At 41.1% G+C, this 20,571-nt stretch overlaps 1 protein-coding gene across 1 annotated transcript in view; it reads right to left on the bottom strand.

The window, feature by feature from the left end:
* Positions 1 to 492: 492 nt before the first annotated feature.
* The window catches only part of WNT7A (Wnt family member 7A), a gene marked incomplete at both ends in the record, with an annotated part of 32,540 nt that continues 12,461 nt past the window's right edge, over positions 493 to 20,571 (bottom strand). Inside the window, one exon of the mRNA XM_084293013.1 lies at positions 493 to 972. Within this exon, the coding sequence (XP_084149139.1) occupies positions 493 to 972 (480 nt within the window). The remainder of the gene's footprint in view (positions 973 to 20,571) is intronic.

Raw genomic sequence — 20,571 nt, 5'->3', positions numbered from 1 at the left:
CATCCGCACACTCACATGGGCACTTCACGATGGGGCACTGTCCATCCCATCCTGTGCAAAGCCCATGGCTGAGGACTTTTCCCCTACCCCACCCTGCTCCTTATACACACAAGTTTTTGACCATCTTTTTTTTTTCCAAACCGAGTTCATTGTCATGTTCAGAGATTTTTCACTGGTGTCTCTTCCCAAGGCAGTCAATGCTTCTTGCTTCAGAGGTGCAGATTAACTGAATGATCTCTTCTCTCTGTTTTGTGTGTCAGGGGGCTGGGGGGGGCGGGGAGGGGGGTGTTTTTTGTTTCTTGGCTGACTTTCTTAAGAGTCTGAAATGTGTATCCACATAAGCAATGAAACATGAGAAGAAAAGACAGGGATCCATTCATCAGTGTTTCTTCTGGGAGAGCAGATCTTTGCTACGGTCTCGTGTAGGTACATTGAGCGCATGTGCAAATGTACTCGCAGCCAGGGACACAGCCAGCCTGCCCAGCCACGTACTCATTTACAGGTATATACTTCTGTTCTTTCACTGCATGTGTTGCATTTAACATAGCAGCACCAATGAAATTTGCAGTTGCACTGCCACACTCTCGAGTACTGGTGCGTGTTGTAACCTCGCCCACAACACATCAGGTCGCAGCCGTTGGACTGCTGGGCTGTCTTGTTGCACATCCTCCCCTGTGTTCCCACACTGCCGGTGACGGGGTCTTCTTCACAATAATTGGGAGATTTTTCTATGTACACTAAATCTGTATCCATGGGTTTGCGATAAGAAAGTGGCTTCTTTATTTTGAGGAAGGTCGGACGCTTGTTGCGACTTGCCCTCACTGGTTCGACCTGAACTGCTTCGTTGTATTTGTCCTTAAGGATGTAGCCCAGCTCCCGGAACTTAGGCAGGGTTGTCCAGCATGTCTTAGTGGTACAGGATCCCGAGACCCCATGGCACTTGCACTCTAACTTCATGTTTTCTTCCAGAATCTGGATTTGGAAGAACAAAGAATGATGCATTAATAAAAACTAAACACTTAAAAAATAAAAAGAGGTTTATCTGATACATATTGAATAACAGTTACAGAGAAGGTTGCTCTCCAGCATTAGCTGTCACCAGGCACAGGCCAGGTTCCCACCAGAGCTATGGGCTTTGCTTGCCTGGTGATGCTGTTGTCCCAGGTAGCAAATGCTTACGGGTGTCAGCTAAGTTCTGCCTCCAAAGTTTGCACTGTGAGTTAAACAGGGAATGTGAGTGCCTAATTTCACAGACTGTAGACCAAGTGTAAATTGTGATCCTCATTAACCACAGCTTTTCTTCACTTTGCCTTGTACAGTGCTTCAGATTCATCTGTTTTCCAATTTTTGGCATGTGGCAGTGAAATGAGGAACTGGCAGAAAATCACACCTTTACTGTAGCAGCTTTACACAAAGGTTAGATGTTAGGAAGAACTTCTTCACTGAAAGGGTTGTAAGGCACTGGAACAGGCTGCCCAGGGAAGTGGTGGAGTCACCATCCCTGGAAGTCTTCAAAAGACGTTTAGATGTAGAGCTTAGGGATATGGTTTAGTGGAGGGCTGTTAGCGTTAGGTTGGAGGTTGGACTCGATGACCTTGAGGTCTCTTCCAACCTAGAAATTCTGTGATTCTGTGATTCTGTGATTCTGAAAATGCCACGTGCAGAATGCTGTGAAAGTTCAATAATAGATAATAGAACTTGGTTTTTGTAAATAGGTATTCCAAAATAAATTGAATTTCTGTTCTTGGACCTGAAAATGGCATAAGCTGGTGTAAGATGTGAACAAGCAGATAAACTCTATCCTCCTGTTGGTGTCACATTAATCAGCAGCGTAGAGCAGACTATTATTTAGTTATGCAATCATCTGTTCTAAGTGTTGCAAGTTAATGCTGCAGTTTGGAAATCTAAGTATTATTTCAGTACACCCCAGCCTTACATTCCTTGCCATACATATACAGTATACCACAATCTTTCCATTTTTTCCTAAAGCATTTTGCTCTCCTCTCTCACATGGGTAATGGAGCATACAAAATACCTGGGCTACTCTGCCAAAAAAATGGCTTTGTCTTAGAGCATAAGGAGTATGAGTAAAGAGGAGGAATTGCTTTCATGTTTTGTCATCAATTCTGGTTAAAAAATTTCTACCTCCTTAGTACCACAAAAGCTTCTCAATCACATCATCTTGGCTCCACCCTGTCTCACGTTCTCTTCTTTGTAGGGTCCTCTTATATTTAAGGCTGAGTTGTCACTGCTTTCCTTTTGATGATAACGAGCTTCATATTCCCTTCAGCCTTCACATCCCTTGAAACTTCAGCCTCTCCTGCTCTTTCTTTACCAGCCCCAGTCCTTGCCAACTAACACTGGAGACCAACTTAGTCCCTGCTGTCTGACCCAAGCACTAGAGCTGACCTCACTTAGCAGCTACAGTGTTAATGCTAGAAAAATTGCTAATTGATAGAATAATTCCAGCAATTAATTTCCCACTGGTGTTGGCTTGAAAAGATAATAATAATTCTTCTGATTACATTCTGCCTAGCCTGGTAGATAGCAGCAGTGGGAAGCCCAGCTGGGGGATTATCTGGGTTCAGGGAGTGGCCACATCATTTTTCCCCTGAGAATCCTCAGCTGATCTGTGCAACCCCAAACCTGGGCAGCCTGGAAGGCTGGAGGGAGGTCAGCAATGTGGAAATTTGGATTAACCCTTTTCTGCAACACCCCACTTTTGTTTTTGGACATTAGGAAAGCTTACCGTGCAGACACCAGCTGCTGCTGAACAGGACAGCCTGCCCTGAAGGAGTTGGGTCCAGCTCAAAGGCTAGACACACGCTGGGACTTCAGGTCTAAAATCTCAGCATAAGAGACTGAGTGGCTAGGAGTCAGAGTACCTCTGAGCTTATGTGGCCAGCAGATCGTATGTAGCACACTAACACTGGTGAACACAACTCCATCCTACTTGTGAAAGCCTTAAAACAGGCAATGTAGAGGCTGCATGTAGTAGCTTATTACTGTCACACCTTTTGGTCTTGAGGCTGTTCACATGTCATCTAGGCACAATAATTGCTATTGCCTAACTTTAGGATAGTTCATACCTGTTTTTTTATTCACTGTTCCTTCTCTGCCATTTTTAAATGAAAAAATGGATTTCAAAAGCATTTAAATGGCTTTGGTTTTATTTTACTCCATTGCTGATGTGTCAGTACATGTGGTCTGAAGACGAGATTAAAACCCCTAGAAAGTATAGGTCCAAGGTTTTGACAGGTGTGAACTTAGCCTATATTACGTCACATTTTGTGCTACTGTTTTAAAATTAAATTTTCAGGCAAACTATTCATCCAGTGACTTTCCAAAAACTGAAATGTGAGAAACTTTGATATTCAGATCTACATCTTAACTTGCAGTTCTGCTCAAACTTTGGCTTACATTTTGCATTATCTTGTTATCTTGAGTTTCTCTCTCAGCCACTGCATACTTCTTTTATTGCTCACTCATTCATAAGGTAGTACTCTTAGAAGATAAATGAGGAGACAGAAAAGGAGTTATAGCACAGAAACCGGAAAAATAACATAAATTCTTTTAGCCTCATTTGTACTTTTTTAAAAGCTCTCTTTTTTTAATTTGAAACTAGCCAGGGATACATTTCTCAGCCTTAATTCAATCACTGCTCTCATTCAAGTGGCTGGCCTTATATCTGGTACGATGTTCAAACTTGCAACAAAATATTTCTAACATCAGGAACCGCCAGATTGACTTGAAACATTAATACAAAATACATCATGACTTAGTGTCATCTATCCAGGTAGGGCTTTTCTCTGAAGTGTAAATAGCCTAAATTGCCTTTTGGTTTATTTCATTAACATCCCGTTTACAGACAGCGATCTCTAAGACAAGGAATATTTTCCCCCAGAAAGAGCTGAGCAAGTGGCTAGAGCAGTTCAGCAATGGTGCGTGTCACGTACTTGCCTCTTGCTCTGGGTGACATGATTCCAACCCAGACAAGAATCTGGATTTCTGGCCTCACTCAGCTAAGGCCAAGCACGAGCAGTTAGGGTAAAAACATCTGGCTTTGCCTGAAGATGAGACATTTGACCAATATTAGTTAAGTCCAAGTATTAGGGGTACTTTTTAGATCACCAGAAACATTTGAAAGTATGGGCAGAGGATGGACAGATAGATGAGAAAGATTTTTCTTTAAATGCTGTGCTACATTTATTGTTCTCTTTCTCTCTCTCTCAATTTCTCTCTCTCTTTAGGATAGCGCTTTTTAAGATGTTCTGGCTAACTGCATTTTCTCTTGCCCTACTGGAGTTGCATTTCTATTGCACTGTGCTAAAATCACTCCAACACATCTGCCTAGTTTGGGCTCATGCTTTTTACATTAGATTAAAACTTTATATATGTTATAGACTGATTTTCCTAAAATGTAAGAGCTTGAAGAGCACAAAATGTAAAATCTAGATCCGCCGTTTCTTACCAAAAGACCGTATCCTGCTCCATTAGCCATGGAGAGTAAATCTATATGCACCATTGAATGCTCTGAACCAGAATAGATGCTAACAAAGAGCTGGAGTTAGTTTAACTTTGTCCACTTTTTCTTTGAGTTCCTATAGTAAACTGTCGGTACTTGTTTCTCTGTGTCTCCTTTGCCATTAGCCTCTGGGAAATAGTTTGTGTGAAGAGAACTTGCTCTGGCTCTCTCTATTGATGTTATCTTCAGATATAGTACCTTTGGGCAGTGCCATAAGGAACATAACATGTTTTTTCTTTGCCTTTAGTTTTGCAGAAAATGTGTAGGGTGCATCACGTGAGGGTGGCAAGCTATAGCCCTGGAGAGCCCTTTGAACAGCCTGTGAGCTGCACAGGCTCAGGTGCCAAATGCAGAGGTTGTTTGCATGGTCACAAAGTCCTCTGCTATTGGTCAGGGAAAACACAACCATTGGCTAAAAGCTGTGAATTTTTCGTTACAGAGAACGAGGCAGGACTTGGAGAGTGGTCACAACATTTCTGTGGGCTGGAGAGGCCATTGAGGAGAGGCAAGCCTGCACCATTCAACTTGTGGCAGACGAGGATTTATGATTTCTATTACTTTCAAGAAGGCAATTGTAACTATAAGACAAAGCTCCTCAAACTTCAGGAAAAATGTTAGATGGCTGCTTGGTTTTCTTTTGCAAAAGGATTCACTTCGTAAAAGTATTATTTTGAGCTAATGTAATAAAGACTAATTCTTTCTAATTAAAATAAATAGGAAATTACACTGCCACCTGTTTTATTCAAGTGTGACAGTAATCTCAAAATGATACTACCTTTTAAATAACTTGTGGGACTCTCTTACACCAGAACTCTGAAACTAAATAGGAAAATAGCAATAATACCTGGTGCCTTTTGACTTGAAAACAAAAATTAACATGAGAGAGCATAAAAGAGGAAATGATGCCATTTAAAGACAAACCCCATGAAAACTTGTAATGTAAGAAACAGCATACTGAAAAAGTACCTAAATGCAAATCTGAAGTTAGGAAAGACATATCTAAACAGAAAAGGTTATTTCCCATCAGTGGATGTCTGCTAACGATATTAATAGAGCTGTTGTAAAAAGTGTTTTGTAGAAATATAACATATTTTGCATTGATATCCTATGGCAAACTAATTGTGGATGAGTCTGGAACTGCTTGTGTCCCATATTAAGCGTGAGTCAGTCCAGCTAATCTTTCATATTTCAGTTGAATGTATTATGAAGCCCTTATTAAGCACAGTTAAATGATGTTCCTTCCTCACATTTTTTCATTAGTAAAACTGTGCAAAAAGCAATATCTGAAGTTGAAGTCAGCATCAAACAAATTTGTTATGCTGAGCAGTGCGAGTCCTGACTATCTCAGAAATTCTACTACCACTGGCAGGTTAAACCATTTTTACCATTACAAAAAAATCTCTGTTTCAAATAAAAAATGGCTGGGAAATCACCATAGCATATGACCTACACCAATCAAATCACAACTGTGTTTTCCTACAAACAGATGTCTAAAGAAGATCATGCAAGATATTGGTCTAAGGACTAATTGCAAAGATAGACAAGAGAATACTGATAAATGACAGAATGCTAGAAACATCCCAGGTTGCACAGAGTACAAACATTTACCTTCAGTAATAGATATCCAAAATTTAACTAATTGGAAATCTGATTCTAAGTCTCTAAAAAAATGTAGAGTTCATGAAATTTGTTCTCTCATTAGTTTAACTTTTGTGCCATATTTCTGACTTTTCTTTATGCTGCCACAAAGCAGGAGGTTCCTTACCATTCTTTATAAGTTTCATAATTATCATTATTATTTCTACCTTGGAATATTAGTTGTCCTTTATTTCAGCTTTATAAAGAACCTGACCATATGCAGCAACTATTTTCCAAGTGCAGCTTCTATTTTCACAATATACCAAATGAGTAAAGAAAAAATAGTTTTTCAGTATAGTCGTGCTGTTCGTGTACTATCCTCAGCACACGTAAACTAATTTTCTTCTGTTTCCCTTGGTAAGTCACATTACTCAATTTAAAGGGCAGAAGACCAAATACAGTTTGGGGACCAAAAAACAAGCAGCAGTAGAAGAACAAATCTTACAGGACGTTTTCAGAATTGTTAGTCTGAAGAACATTTGGACATGGGATAGGAAGGGGACCACAGTTTTTTAACAAAAAGATTTAATGAGACAGATTCTCATACTAAATAATAATGCTCTTCTCAAGTTAAACCACAAGGCATGGCTCTTGCCTTTTTTCAAACTGTAGGAACTTCTATGTGTAATAAAACAAGGTGTCATACTCCTTCAGCTTTCTGCCACTGAGGGGTTCTAGGAGAAAACCTTATATCCCATTGTAGCTGCTCCCAGGATAAACTTCTGCCAAAACCATCTCAGCTTTGCAAATGTAACTAGGAAAGGGGATTTCATGTATGCAGCTCGGAGTATCTTGTTTGCTCATTCCTCAATATTTTTCTCAGACACTTCTGCAAACCTAATCATGGCCACCTGAAAGTCAAATAAGGTTCTTCAGTTTTTATTTATCTTCATCAATATACTGCTTGCAGAGGTAGCAGGCATGATGTGGCAACACCTGATGTTAATAGCTCAGCAAAATCTGATATGGACTTGAAAGGAATGATACACAAAGAAATCTACACTGCCACGTCAGACAGTCCCTCCTCAGAGCAGATCTCATGCCAGGTATTCTCTTCTCCCTCACCCCCTCCCTTTTGCGTCGTATCTGATAACAGCTACAAGCTCGTAGTCTGTGGGATTCCTTGCCTTTTTACATCTCTCATGAACAGATTCCTGTTTTCCCCAGAGAGAAAGTACCTGCACCCTTGTCTCTCTCTATGGTCATCAAAATGTAAAACGAAACCATTAATTCATGAGCTGGAACCGTGAGCTTCAGGTTGAGTTTCACATGCTCTTAAGGGATATGGTTTGTGACAAAGTTTTCTGTGTATCTGTGTAAGACAAAACTGTCTTCCCCACCTTTCCTTCTGTTAGCAGGAAATACTGTTATAAAAGTTTTTCTCAACTATGAATTACCAAACTAATGCTTAGATAAGATTTTATACCAGGAAATGGACTTAAAATATTATGTTCCTCCTGCACTATTGGAAAATAAGTTGTGAGATTGGGGGTTCATAGTGTGGGATTTTTTGTTTTCTGAGTTGCTAATGACAAACACTCTTTACTTGAAAGCTGGCTTGAGAGTTTACTGGGTGGTTACTGCTCTGGTGCCTTGGTGCGTCTGTCTGCAAGACTGGTCTGACTTGCGTTTTGTTTCTGTAGATTTTTCTATTTAAAAGCAAGGCAAATATTTTAACAGAAAAAAAAATTGAAATAATTTGAAAACATAACTGTCAATGTGTTTGATAAAATACTTGCTTTTTTAAAAAATAACTCTTGGGAGACCCATTATCATGTAGATTAGACTGGATCGATGTAGGGCCAAGTGAGTGTCATCACGTAGGAAGTTTAAAAATCAGTCAAAAAATAGATTGAAAAAAAAATAGTTCTGAAAAAAAATATATATTTTTTAATATGCTTTCACCTACAATTATTGGAATATAGTTGAATTGTCTTAGGGTCATTCAACAAGTTAATTTATATTTCCTGTTTGTATAAGTGAAAGTATGACTTCCTAGTTCCAGACTGAAATAGGATTGTGAGATTAAGCAAAAACTTATCTAGGATCAGTATTTGCTGCTGTCCAAGCAAAACTGACACTGTGGATACGATAGATTATAGCTCGTGAAATACTGAATAGTCATGTCTAGTCTATCTGGGTACTTTGTAGAATGAAGCTAAAATAGACTTGAAAAGGGTATGATGGTGTTACAGAATTACAGATAGAGTTGTTGGTTGTGTTATCTAATTCACCTTCTTATCACTACATGAGTTGTCTATAGTACGTATCTTCCTCTCCAAAAAGATATTGGGCAGTATGTTCATGCCAAAAGTGAATAAAAATGATGATCGAGGTGTTTTGGAAATGAAGCAACAACATGATGTTCACTGACACTAAGATGATTTACAAAGAAAATGAGACAGCAATTTTTCTGGATTTGGGCATGTTATCAACATAAAATTTATTCTTATATCATATCTACCTTCCTTACGTTCTGGTCACAAATTAAGAATCACTCCAAAATACTGTTGCTTCTGAAACAAGGCCTCTCTGAAGCAGTATTGTATCACGTATTATAAAGATGATGAATGTCCATTGTTAAAAATGCCATTTTCCCTAATTCTACTTCAGGCTAGGAGCTCAGTGTATGGATCAGAGACTAATGAGGTGAATGAAAGCTTGACAGTGATACCTGCAGGCCTGGACCTCTTCAAAGTCATTATAGTTCTCCTAGTGTCCTATATCCTATGAGTCTGGCTTTAGTTTTGATCTTGGGATGGTGATCTTCATCCGTATTCTGTTCTTCAATTAATCAAGCTGTCATTAAAATGCAGGATGAGGTGCTTTAAAAAAAATACATTGCGCACAGAGTTTATATTTTAGCATGCTAGTTCTGAAGTACTTTGGAGGTATTCCCAGGTAAGGTGAACTATAACTTATTTGCACTTCACAGTTTGAGAACACAATGGGTTAAAGTCTTGGGGGTTATTCTTCAAATTCTGTTACAGCCTTGCTCTGCTAGGCAGGGATGTCAATGCTGTCTTTTGCTTTGGGCTGTCTCATGGAGCCTGAGTCATACTTCACTGCTGTGGTAAAAAGGTAGGGAAAACAGGAAATGACACAACTCAAATCCATCCTTGTCATAGTTAATGTACACAGTGAAGGATGGTACAGAGTTGACTCATTCCCACTAAACTTCATCTTCCATGTAATTCTCCAAACTGGTAGTGAAACACTCAAATGAAGTGGTGCTGGCATTGTATAGTAAAGAATTGGGAGCAACCAGGTAGAGCATTTTGACAAATGCTTGAGCTGTCGAGAGAAAAGTTTCCAAAGTGTGATAGAAACCAAAAGAACAGCCTTACTTGTTCCAGACAACTCATCAGAAAACACCTCTTGTCCTAAACTAATAAAGCCAGGTGCTGGCAAGAGCACTAGTTGCAAAATAATATCACTTCATATCGCTTCCAAACATTTTAACCAATAGCCACACACAGTTAATTATAGGTTCATTTAGTTACATACCACACCATGAGAGTTAACCCTTAGGTACTCAGCAAATAATGGTATGCAATATTTCTCGTGCTTCAAAACATAAATTTCAGTTCTCTAAGACAGCATTTTTAGTAAACGGTAGATGTTTTTACTTTCCCTCAAGCTTTTCAGGTGATTTCAAAGTACTTCTACAGTAATGTCTCAGTACCATCTTTATAAAAAAGTATTTCCTAGCTTAACTTCTTCAGGAACTCCTTCAGACTCCCCCAAAAAGAAGCACCAGTTACCTTCATGTTTGGTTCACAGGAAGACATCTCTGTGTCAAAATATTCACATGATAATAAAATATCATGTTTTTGGTTATGACAAGAATTAGGATATTCTTGTGGGAGTCATTTTTCCATAACAACGGCTTTCAAATTAAGTTATATACATAAGAGTTTTCCCCCTCCAGTTGCAGTTGGGACAATAGATCCGCGGTTCCATGTTTTCAAATAGCTTCCACTTATCAGAGATAAGATCCTACCAGCAAAGCCTATCTCTGTAGCCTAGCAGCTGCCAAGATTAGCATGCCCCAAGAACAGGCCAAGAATTTTAACACAGAGCTTCTGGCCTGTTGTCAATGAACATTTCCTCCAATACCGAAGAATGTGAAATTTCCTAATTTTACATATAAAGCCCAGTGCAGTCTAAGCAAACCTCCTTGGCTTTGTGTCTTGCCTACCTGGCATATTAGATTTTCTTCTTTTCATTCTAACAGGTAGTTTAGCAATAGCTGAAGCTTTCATTTTACAAGTGAGCAATCACGTATTAAAAGAAATTCACATTTAGGGTGTGTCATATTGATGGATGTAATTCCCCTCAGCCAGCTCACTCTCCAGGCATAGCTGTTGCTCTTTGTTAAGAAATCTGTCTGTTTACTATTTATAGATGAGTTAAGGAGAAATATCCAATTACATTAATAGTTCCTCTTAATAAGCCACTTATGTTATATTAATTGAGCCTTAATATCAAGACTGATGTTTTTACAAAGGGTTAATCAGTTGTAGGTCTTGTAGGTCTTTAGTTCAGAAGGTCATAGGATGCCTGTAACAACAGCTTGTAAGCACCAGCTTCACTTGTTCATAAACCCATCAATAACAAACCATGCATGTCTGTAGCACATTTAATGTGTTAATCAGATATTAATTTTATTCCTCCCTTTAAGGGAACCTTAATATAAAGTATAACTCCATTAAATAGGATTCAAAAAATCTTAATGCTATGCTATTCTTTAGTAGAGTTATTTGGATCTGTAATGTTGTGGGAAACATTTTAAGATTACACCTTCTAGCCTAAATTTGCTGCAACTACAGCAAGGCAAACTTCTCGGACCAATTTCCAGAAAAAATGAAGCTTAAGTGCTCACTTGGTGTCTGTCTCCCACTTGCTTCTCATGTCCCACTGGTAACAGCTGAACCTTTTTAGTAATTTCAACCAAATATGACAAAGGGTAGAAATTGTGAAGTAACTTCTGTGAAAATAAAAGATCACAGGGAGGAGACAGATCCTATAAATGTGGCAGTGTGAATGCTCATGTTGTTAGACCTCAGGCAATTCACAAAGAGTTTGCCATCAGCAATAACACGTGCTTTTGTAGGAGGACATCCCCACCGTTGCATTGTTTATGTTTTTGTTTGCTTGTTTAATCTTTTCTTTTTATAACTGAGGTCTTGATCCAAGCCTTTTGGACACATATTTTTGACTCCTTATTGAACTTCTTTATTTATATATTAACTGTTGTACCATCTCAATAGATAATAGTTTCATGGCTGCAGGACTTATATACCCAAAGGTATAACAGAATGTTATGACTCAATTAAAAACTCATGTTTGAGTAGTCTTGTAAGAGCATACGTAGTTGTACTCATAACTGTGTGTGGTCTTATATTTAGTATAAGATCTAGTATGCTTAAGGCAAGGCTAGTTTCCCTAGTAGGCCACCAGCTGACACTACAAGGAGAACCTACAACTGGAGCACTAGCAATAAATTTTGGCTTAGATGTTACTTCAAGTTTGCAAATACTGATGCTTTCCTTCTGTCTGTCCCAGGGGAGCAAATGCAGTCCATTAGGTGCAGCTCACTTTTAAGTACCAGAAGGCTCGGGGTCATTTCGATAACCGGTTCTAATGCAAATGAATACTAGTGCCTTTTGGCACTAATTGACCATGCAGAGCCAAGCATCCTCTCTGCAATTACCTGAAACCCTCATCCTTTAATAGATCCATGCTACACTCTTCCAGTACCAAAACAGGCCTTGTTTGTGTCCTTGGACTAAAAGGTTGTTCTTTATTTAATCGATTATTTAATTGTTTACTTCAAAATACCTGGAAGTTCTTTCCATTAAAGCAAAAGTCTGTTCCATTTGTACAGCAAACGCTAGCAATTATTGCTTTCGGTGATTGTTTCAGGGCTTTGTAACTTCAGAGTTTTCTGTCACCAAGTGTCTAATATAACATTTGGACCAAACCTTGGTTTAACTTCCATCTTTACCAAAACCTGTCCTATGCATTGTTCCAAGTGTCTTTACTTAGCCCAGCTATGTGAGTTTATGTTACTGACTCATCACTGCAAGGCTCTTGGAAATGTTCCTGCAGATACTTTCAGCTTGCACTCTAGAGGTATGGGTTGTTAAGTACAGAAGACTCCAGCTTCTGTCCCCATTGACACAGCAGGGTCACAGAAATGCAACCACATAAACCTACAGCTGTGTAGTGTGAATGGGTATGCTTTGTCAGAGACGCAATGAATGAGACTGCATTGTGCAAGTTCTCCAGCATAATTCAGTGTAAACTTTGTGTAGCAGAAACACTGTTTGCTTGTGTATGAAGATTGTTCTTAGTGAATAGCCTTGCTGGGCCTTTAGTGTCTTGCTAACTTGGCCAGTGACTGTTTTCTGTGGTTTTAAATGTCTAAAATATGCAGACAGAAGTGTCCAGCTTTATGCAAGTAAATCAGTCTTAGGTTTGGAAAATTAAATTTGAAGTGTGACAGATGTCATCTGGTGAATACAGGAGCAGCAGAACTGTGCTCATCAGCTATTTCTGAAAATTTGTCAACAACTTAATCCTACATCTAGTCATGAATTATTTTTTTTTTAATGGGTTCTGATTTAATTTCTCAGTAAAACATTGAAAAATACAAGTTAAATAATACAGGGAAAAAAAGCTGTGTTCACGGGTCAGACTTCAGGCCAATAGATGCTGTGTTTTCTCTTTGTCGTGACTTTTATTACATGATCAGCGTAAATTTTACAATACTCAAACACAGCAAGTATTTGCTTTAAAGTTATTACTCTGACAACTGCATTTGTTTCAAATTAGTATGTTTGTTAAGAAATGAGGGCTTTGTTCTGCAACGTGATAGGCTGAAGGCTTTACCAAAGGTCTCGACCAAAGGTGCTACAAACAGTGCGAGTCTTCCAGGGAGACCCAAATAACTTATACAGCAACTGTTTTGTCTAGATGATGTTCCTTCCTGAGTTCTGAATGACAGGTGTATGCACAGTAGGAAATGTTGCTAACTGTCCAAAGTGAAAGACTGAATTACCTTAGAAAATGTCCAAAAATGTGGGCCCCGTTCAGTGGCTTTGCTGAGCAAATTAATCATTAGAGCAAACATCTAATTATTTCAGTTCTAAAAGGTGGATGACACTAAATTTGGAATTTGAGATCTTTGTTATTTATTAACAGACCCTGGCCCTCAGTCCCAGCTATCTTTGTCAGCAGCATGAAGGATTGTCAGCTCTGGTAATCATATACATGAAATGCGTGTTTTGCTTATAATGTCAGAATCCTCTAAAATTGCAACTGCAAGTAAGTGATAGCATTTATCATTCCCTAATCTTCAGCGTAAATCAGGAATTCAGTTTTCAACCACATAAGATATAAGAGGGAGTTAAAAGCCAAAATACAAGTAGGACCATGTATCACAATTTCTGATTAGCTGAAAGTGGAGGACAAGTGGAATGAAAATTCCTTCTTGCGGATTACAGTTCTTGTGCAGTCCAATTCCCTCTCATAATTTAGAGTAACATTAATGTTCCCTTTATCTTTACTCTGGGTTGTTGAGAAGATGCAGAGCTTGTCTCTCAAGTTTGGTCTTGTTTTAAGACTATTATCTAAAAAACACAGGAAAGCCATAAAATAAAACTTTGATCCTTTCAAATACAAACAAAATACTGTAAGAGTGCACAGATGTGTATTTTTTTTTTCACACCCAGCAAAATTGCCCAGCAGCATCTTGTCGCGCCCTGCAAACACCCAGTAGGGATTCAATTTTTGTAATCATTCAACTCTGTCCTGTGCTCCCACCAACCTCAATGGGAGTTTTCCCATTCAGGGAGCTGGACTTCCTCCAAATTCAGTGTTTGGCCTTTCTGGAAATCCCACTCCCCCCAGCAAAGGCATGGTGAAGAAGCTGCCAGGAAAGACTTTGCTGCAGCTAACTTGCCTTTTTGAATTGCACCAAACCCCTGCTGCGGTGCCAGGCCTTGGGGTTGGGGTGCTCACAGAGTAGGAAGGTCCTTTGAGCAAGAGGGCAGTGACACACAGGAGCAGCCATAGGGTGGGACAGGACTGGGCAACCTCGGATAATGTGCTCTGTAAGTGGACGGCACTTCCCTTTGCCTGTACCTTACAACCATGTTAGTTTGCAATGTTTTGCAGGCTTTTTTACTAACTGCTTCCATTCATGGCCACATGTGCAGGCGACTTGTGCAAACCTTCTCCTAAGCCTTCTCCTTCTGGTCTAATCTGGGCAAAATGTTGTATTGCTTAATTAAGCTAGCTACTAGGACCTTCTAAACAGACACGTTTGGAGCACCTAACATCAGATTTTCTAGATGTTGTGTGACATTTTAGCAGTGGAGCAGCATTTTGTGGTTGCTGTTGTTAAGACTGCTATTGCTTTGTGAGTAGTAGTGCTGTGTGTTGCATTGGCTGAAGATTATTTTTGCTGGTGATTTTGGCATCATCTCTGTTACTGACTGTTCTCTTTATTTGTGCCATTGCTCTGCCCCATTATCCCCCATCAAGCTCCATGTTAAGGTGTCTAGCAGCCTCATCTATCAGAGGACTAAACACAGCTGTAGCTGAAGTCTGTCAAACGTACCACTGCCAGTAACAACAGTGGGCATCTACCCGCTGACAGTCTGAGCTCCTCCTCTGCCTAAGGGAGCCTAATTCTGGACTTTTCTTCAGGCAAGAAACCTTGAAAAGTGCTCAAGCAGTTGTATGTTGCAGGTGCAGCACCATGCTAAGTGTTGTGTATGTTGCTGTTATGTACTCAACACACCTGTTGATGCTGGAGATCCACTGAGAGAGCAGTAAGAGGAGCTGGATGTAAATGAACAAGCTCTTACATGGGCATCACAACCAGCCCTGGGTGTCTTTCATTCTCCAGGATCCAAACTTGTGACTAGACAAGGAAAGTTATTCCTGAAAAACGCTTTCCAACTTCTAGCCACTCTAAATCAGGAATGTACGACAGCTGCAATCATTTCAGTAGAGGCTAGTATCCAAATATAAAGAGGAAAATCATTCATCAGTTTTGCATTTAAAGAACATCTCTCGCATTAAAAAGTAGAAGCTTCTGAATACAAAAATCTGTAACATTTCTATGGCTGTGCCAAAACAAAAAGCGAAAAAGAGTTAGAAAATAATAAGCATGATTGCAAGGGCACTGTTAGGTTCTGGGCGTCAAGAAACGTGGCTGTGCTGCTGATGCTATAATATCACTTGATTGCTGGTGCCAGGAGTATCAGGGCAGCCTCACCCAGTTCTGTTCTGCTCAAAGCTGGTCTCCTAGACTCTCTGGAGTCTATGGTAATTTTCAGCAGCTCCAGACACGGGCGAGCTTTATTCTGGTGTGTATGTGCCATTAGAGACAATCTTTCTGATGAAGTTGTGAGGCAGCTGAATACAGAAGTGCATGGTTTTGGTTACTATCAGCCTGTTGTGCTGCATGCAGAAATCGCTTGGGGCCAAATTCAGCTGGTGTATGGATGTGAGTAGGAATCATTTGGCTCTACTGTGGGACTGTGTCCTCCTGGCATACTGACCGTGCCCTGCTAGCACTGCACTAGCCAGGCATTAAGCATCCCTAGTTGTCTTCTGGGAACAGAGTTCCCACCTGGAGCCACCGGGCTGCCAAGGTGCCCCCAGGAGGCTGGAGCCAGCCCTGGACACAGCCCAGAGCCCCAGGCTGCCCTCCCTCACTGCTGGACCCAGTCCTGGGCACCAGCAGGAGCACGGCCATGTTTTCATGCACATCGAGGCTTAACTCAGGCAGAACTAATAAACCCCCAGAATTTCACTCCTATACTCAGGAAAATGATAAAATGCTTGGTAGCCTCTTTTATCAGCCTGTTTTCTAGTGTGCCAGTGCTTACAGCCTTTCAAATGTTTCATCTGCAAGAGCTTGTGTTCTGCTCTGCTTCTTGTCGTCAGGCTAATAGGTTAGTTAAAGGAAAACGTATCCTGAAGCAGAAATAGCTGTCTCCTCTAGAGGACAGTTAAATTCTTGCAGTGGCGTGGTGATCTCACACTATGCAAGCAGGGAAGTTCTGTGGCAGCAATCTCCTTCTGAGGTCAGGGATGCTAGCAAGAAAAAGGCTGAGCATCAGAAAAGTAGGCTTTACAGAATGGCTTGGTAAAACTCCTGAACTCCATGTTTTCCAAGTGCCCGTGTTTCACCTCAACATTATTGTAGCCTTCCCTAAAGGATAAAATACTAAACACTTCAGATTGTTATGACCATTGCTTGCTCCACTTTAGAAACACCTTCTGGTTTCTGGTAGTTTTGCATGGTATTTGCAGCAACCCTGTTAGGCATGTTTGGCACTCCTACAAGCCCTCGAGCTGAACAGGAAAGCTGAAATGCTACAGATTCAGAGGGTGAAGATGCATTGCAAAGTTAGTGCACCTATGTATGCCTCCAAAGAGAGATGCTGAATAAAAATCCACCTTGATGTGCTCTTGAATTGCAAAAGCCTTCTAATGCAGCCTGTGCCCATGATTTATAACAATGACTCATAATATTGCATTATACTTAATATGATGTAACGCTGATGCAAGATGCCATTCGTGGAATTTCAATGTCACAGAGGAAAAGAGAGGAGAGAGCAATCTGGTCATGTACCTTGCCGTGCTGTCAAAATGAAAAGTATCCAGCCAAAATAGGTAGAGCCTTTCAGTACCTGCTTTGCTATTTTAACAGAATAACTGGAAGAATAACATTTTTATTTCCTGGAGCATAAATATCTCTCAGACATACGTTATTGTGTTACTTACAGTAATTTAATTAACTTTGTACTTGAGAAGACAAATTTGCTAACAGACAACTCAGTCTTGCAATTATAGCCCCTCACATGGAAGTTTGCAGGGCAAATCAGGATTATGCCTTTAAATTAATTCAAGCTTTATCTCTCTTTTCTGACCCAGCTATTATGAATTCTCCTCCTGTTCTCCCTGTACTGCTTGCTTCTTCCTGCAGTGAATCAGCATTTCAGGAAATACTAATTCAAAGAGGAAAGACACCATAGACTCCATTTCTGGAGGTCAGAAATAGCAGCTCTCCAGTAGGTTTGACAAATGATGTGAGGCTTCTTGGGCTGCTTGCGGCCAGTTCTGTAGGGTGTATGCAACCCCTGCTTTGAACTCTGCCCCTTCCCCTCCCAGTGGCTGGGGAAGTCTGAAGTCATGCGTATGTGCTACAAAACAGAGCCCAGGTGGCTTGGGGAGAGCAGCTGGCCCTAGACAGGGAGAAATGGAGAGCTAGAGCCCCGTCTGGTTTATAACAGTAAGGAAAACTGTTACCTGCCTCACCCCAGCAGTGGAGGCACCAAGGGTGCTCATTCTGCAGGAGCCTTTGGCACCTCTGGCCCTAGTCTGGCTGTGAGAGCTGCTGGGGGTGCTGACACTGCTCACTTTGAGCCAGGTGGGAGCCCAGCTCGCTGCCTCCTGAGCGTGTGCACCAGCACATTTTCAGCATTACTCTAGAAGGCTTTCAGGAAAGGGAAAAGCCACATGTTTGTTTTTTTGTTTGTTTGGTTTGGTTTGGTTTTTGTTGTTTGTTTGTTTGTTTTTTTCCACCAATGGCCACTAAAATCCTCCACGCTTGACATGGCTAATTTTCATTTAACTTCTCGGAGCTGGCAGATGCTCATGTTGTTGCTCTGCCAGGGTCAGGTATTCAGTAGGTTCAGAGAGACAGTTGTTGACACCATGGACAGCAGAGGTAAAATAAGACTATTAAAGTGGAAAGTCTTGAATTGAGACCTCCAAAAAGTCTGGATTGCTTTTCCTGGTGTCTCTTTGCTGGTTTACACTACGAAGTCCTTCCCATGCCCAGTTTCCCTGGCAAGACCATCTCCTACTGCAGAGTAAAGTCTGTCATCTCTTGCTCACCAAGATGGGACAGATGAATTGACTGGTGTTTACTAGATACCAATATGTGTTTGATTCACCAGGGTGCATCCTGAATTACCTGCATCTAGAGTCATTGAAAAAGTACCTTTTCACAGGTCAGCTGTGAGCACCTGGGGGACTGGGGCACAGCACAGGGTGTTGTTTCACATTTCAAGACCAAAGAAGCAGAAGGGGCAGACTTTTGAACAAAGTAGCGGTGCCTACAGGTGAAGATAACAAATCAATGAGAACTGAACATCCAGTTTATTTTTAGAAGCCCGATAGGTGCCAGTCTGTCTCCTAGGTGCATAAATATCATCAAAAACCTAGCCATGGGCAAGTAAAACTAGACAAGAATTTATAGCCCAGAGGAAAGCCACCAAGAATAGATTGTGCAGAGGCTGATAAGATCCATATTGCTCCAAAAGGGAGAGTACCACCTCAAAACAAGACAGTCTTTGTTGTGAAAGGGTTAGGTTGTGAGACCCAGCTTGCCAAATATCTGTAATGGCTTCCCTCTGCCAATTGTCTGTAAATAGTATGATCTTTCACATGAGAGCGAAGCCTGAAAGGAATCTCTCTAGCAAAAACATCATTTATTCATTCTCTGCAGGTTGGTGGAGTAACATGCCTCTTCTCAGTCATGTTACTCTTTCTTTTCCCTGAAGATTTCCAACAGAGATTTGTTCGAACAAAGATCAGTAATTTTGTTCTGTAAGGGATGCAGGAAGAAGCGTAGAAATATCTCTAGATCAGAACAGTTCCTGAGCCTGCTGGAGAAATGGCAGATCGCCAGAGATAGCACAGCCACTGTTCTCCCAGATAACAATGCGCAGAGCTGAATCTTCCAGGCATATTCTTTTAGGACAGCAAATTGTGCACATCTAGGTGAGAAACACAAGGAGCTCACGTTCTCCAGGGAGGCTGCTGAATACTCTGCCTTCCCACCAGCCACCTCCAGGGCCTCCTCCACCCTACTCCATACATGGGAGATAATGGAGCTAAAGACACAATGAAATACTAAAATAAACTTTTTTTTTTTTTGTCTATATCTTTGAGCGTCACATTTGAAATAATTTTCCAAGACAGAAGCTACTTCCATCTGTATTTGCAGTCCTCATAGGCTGGTGTGTCATTTCTTGGGAATGTTTTACTGACGTCACCTACCAAATAAAAGCAGACCTTTCAGGAAAGTAGCTCTCCCACAAAGGTGAAACTCCTATGCTGTTATTCATTCCTGTGGATTTGTACTTGTCTAGCAGAGCAGACTGTGGGCCTTGATGTCCTACCAGGCTCTTCAGTATGCGCTTTTGTGCTACCAGAAGCCAAGTAATAAAGTCAGTGAGTCTGAGATAATTCGATTCACAAATATTAAAGGTCAGTCCCTGAGTTATGCTCAGAGTTCAGTGCTAATTCTGCTACAGTTTTGAAGTACCATGTTTGCACCAGAGAGCAAGACCTGGGCAGTTGGGATATTGGGCAGTATAAAATCCATAATCTGACCTATAAAACTCCTACCGTGGCATGAAACAAAAAAAGAAAAGGTTAGTCTTTTTTTGGGTTGGAAATGGCTTTTCTCCAATACCATCTGCTTGGCTGCAGCACATGAACCTAAGTGGAGATGTCTCAGAGCCTACAGGTAATTACCACAACAAAAATAGTATCCACAAATTAATGGCTCTTCCTAACTTCCTTCTCCCATTTGCTTCTAAGTCACAGTAACATAATGCTGCAATGAGGATTAATGCACAGGACTGCGAACAGTGGCGAAGGCAGAATGGAGAGCTAGGAGAGCAGGAGGAAGCGCGCTCACTGGGGAGATGCCATCAGCAAAGGGTGACTCCCATGCTCGCTGCTCAAGGCCGTGCTGGACAGGGATGCAGCCATTGCCTGGCTGCTCTGGGTGGGTCAAGGCAGAGCCGCCGGCCCTGGCACTGCCACGAGGTGTGCAGCACAGCCCAGCCTGCATGCCTCAGAGCAGCACCCCGACCATCAGCAAGCCTCTGACCAGAAAGCCGGTGCAGTTGGTTCCCAGAGCCACCAGGAAATGTGTGTACTGGAGGCTGCTGAACCCGTCTTCCCCAGCAGTAGCTGCTCGCAGCTACCTGCTTCCAGGCATGGGGAAGGGGCGGGAATGCTTCCGTGCGAAGCGATCAGCCCCGTGCCTAACACTGAGTCAGTCTGCAGTCAGCTTGCTAAAGTATTTTTCTCCTTGTAGAGGTAGTCCTCACACAAAGAACGAGGTTTAAACAGTTGGGTTGAAAATGATCCCTTTTCAAATGAGTGAGAAGTTCATGTCTGAACCTGACGGGAATCCCACTCACCCACACGGTAGCAGGCGAGTGTTTTGTCATCAGAACCATTTCGCTTTCCAGATAAAATGTTTGTTTGCTTTTTCTTTTTACAATCGCAAAGAGTAACATTTAGACAAATATTTGACGGATAGATGGCCCAACAAGCGTGTATAACTTCCAAAGGTGCCT

Source organism: Netta rufina (genome assembly GCF_964035555.1).
Source record: "Netta rufina genome assembly, chromosome: 10".
Taxonomy (NCBI): Eukaryota; Metazoa; Chordata; class Aves; order Anseriformes; family Anatidae; genus Netta; species Netta rufina.
The sequence above is the reverse complement of the archived record's forward strand: the minus strand, read 5'-3'. Positions and strand labels throughout refer to the sequence as shown.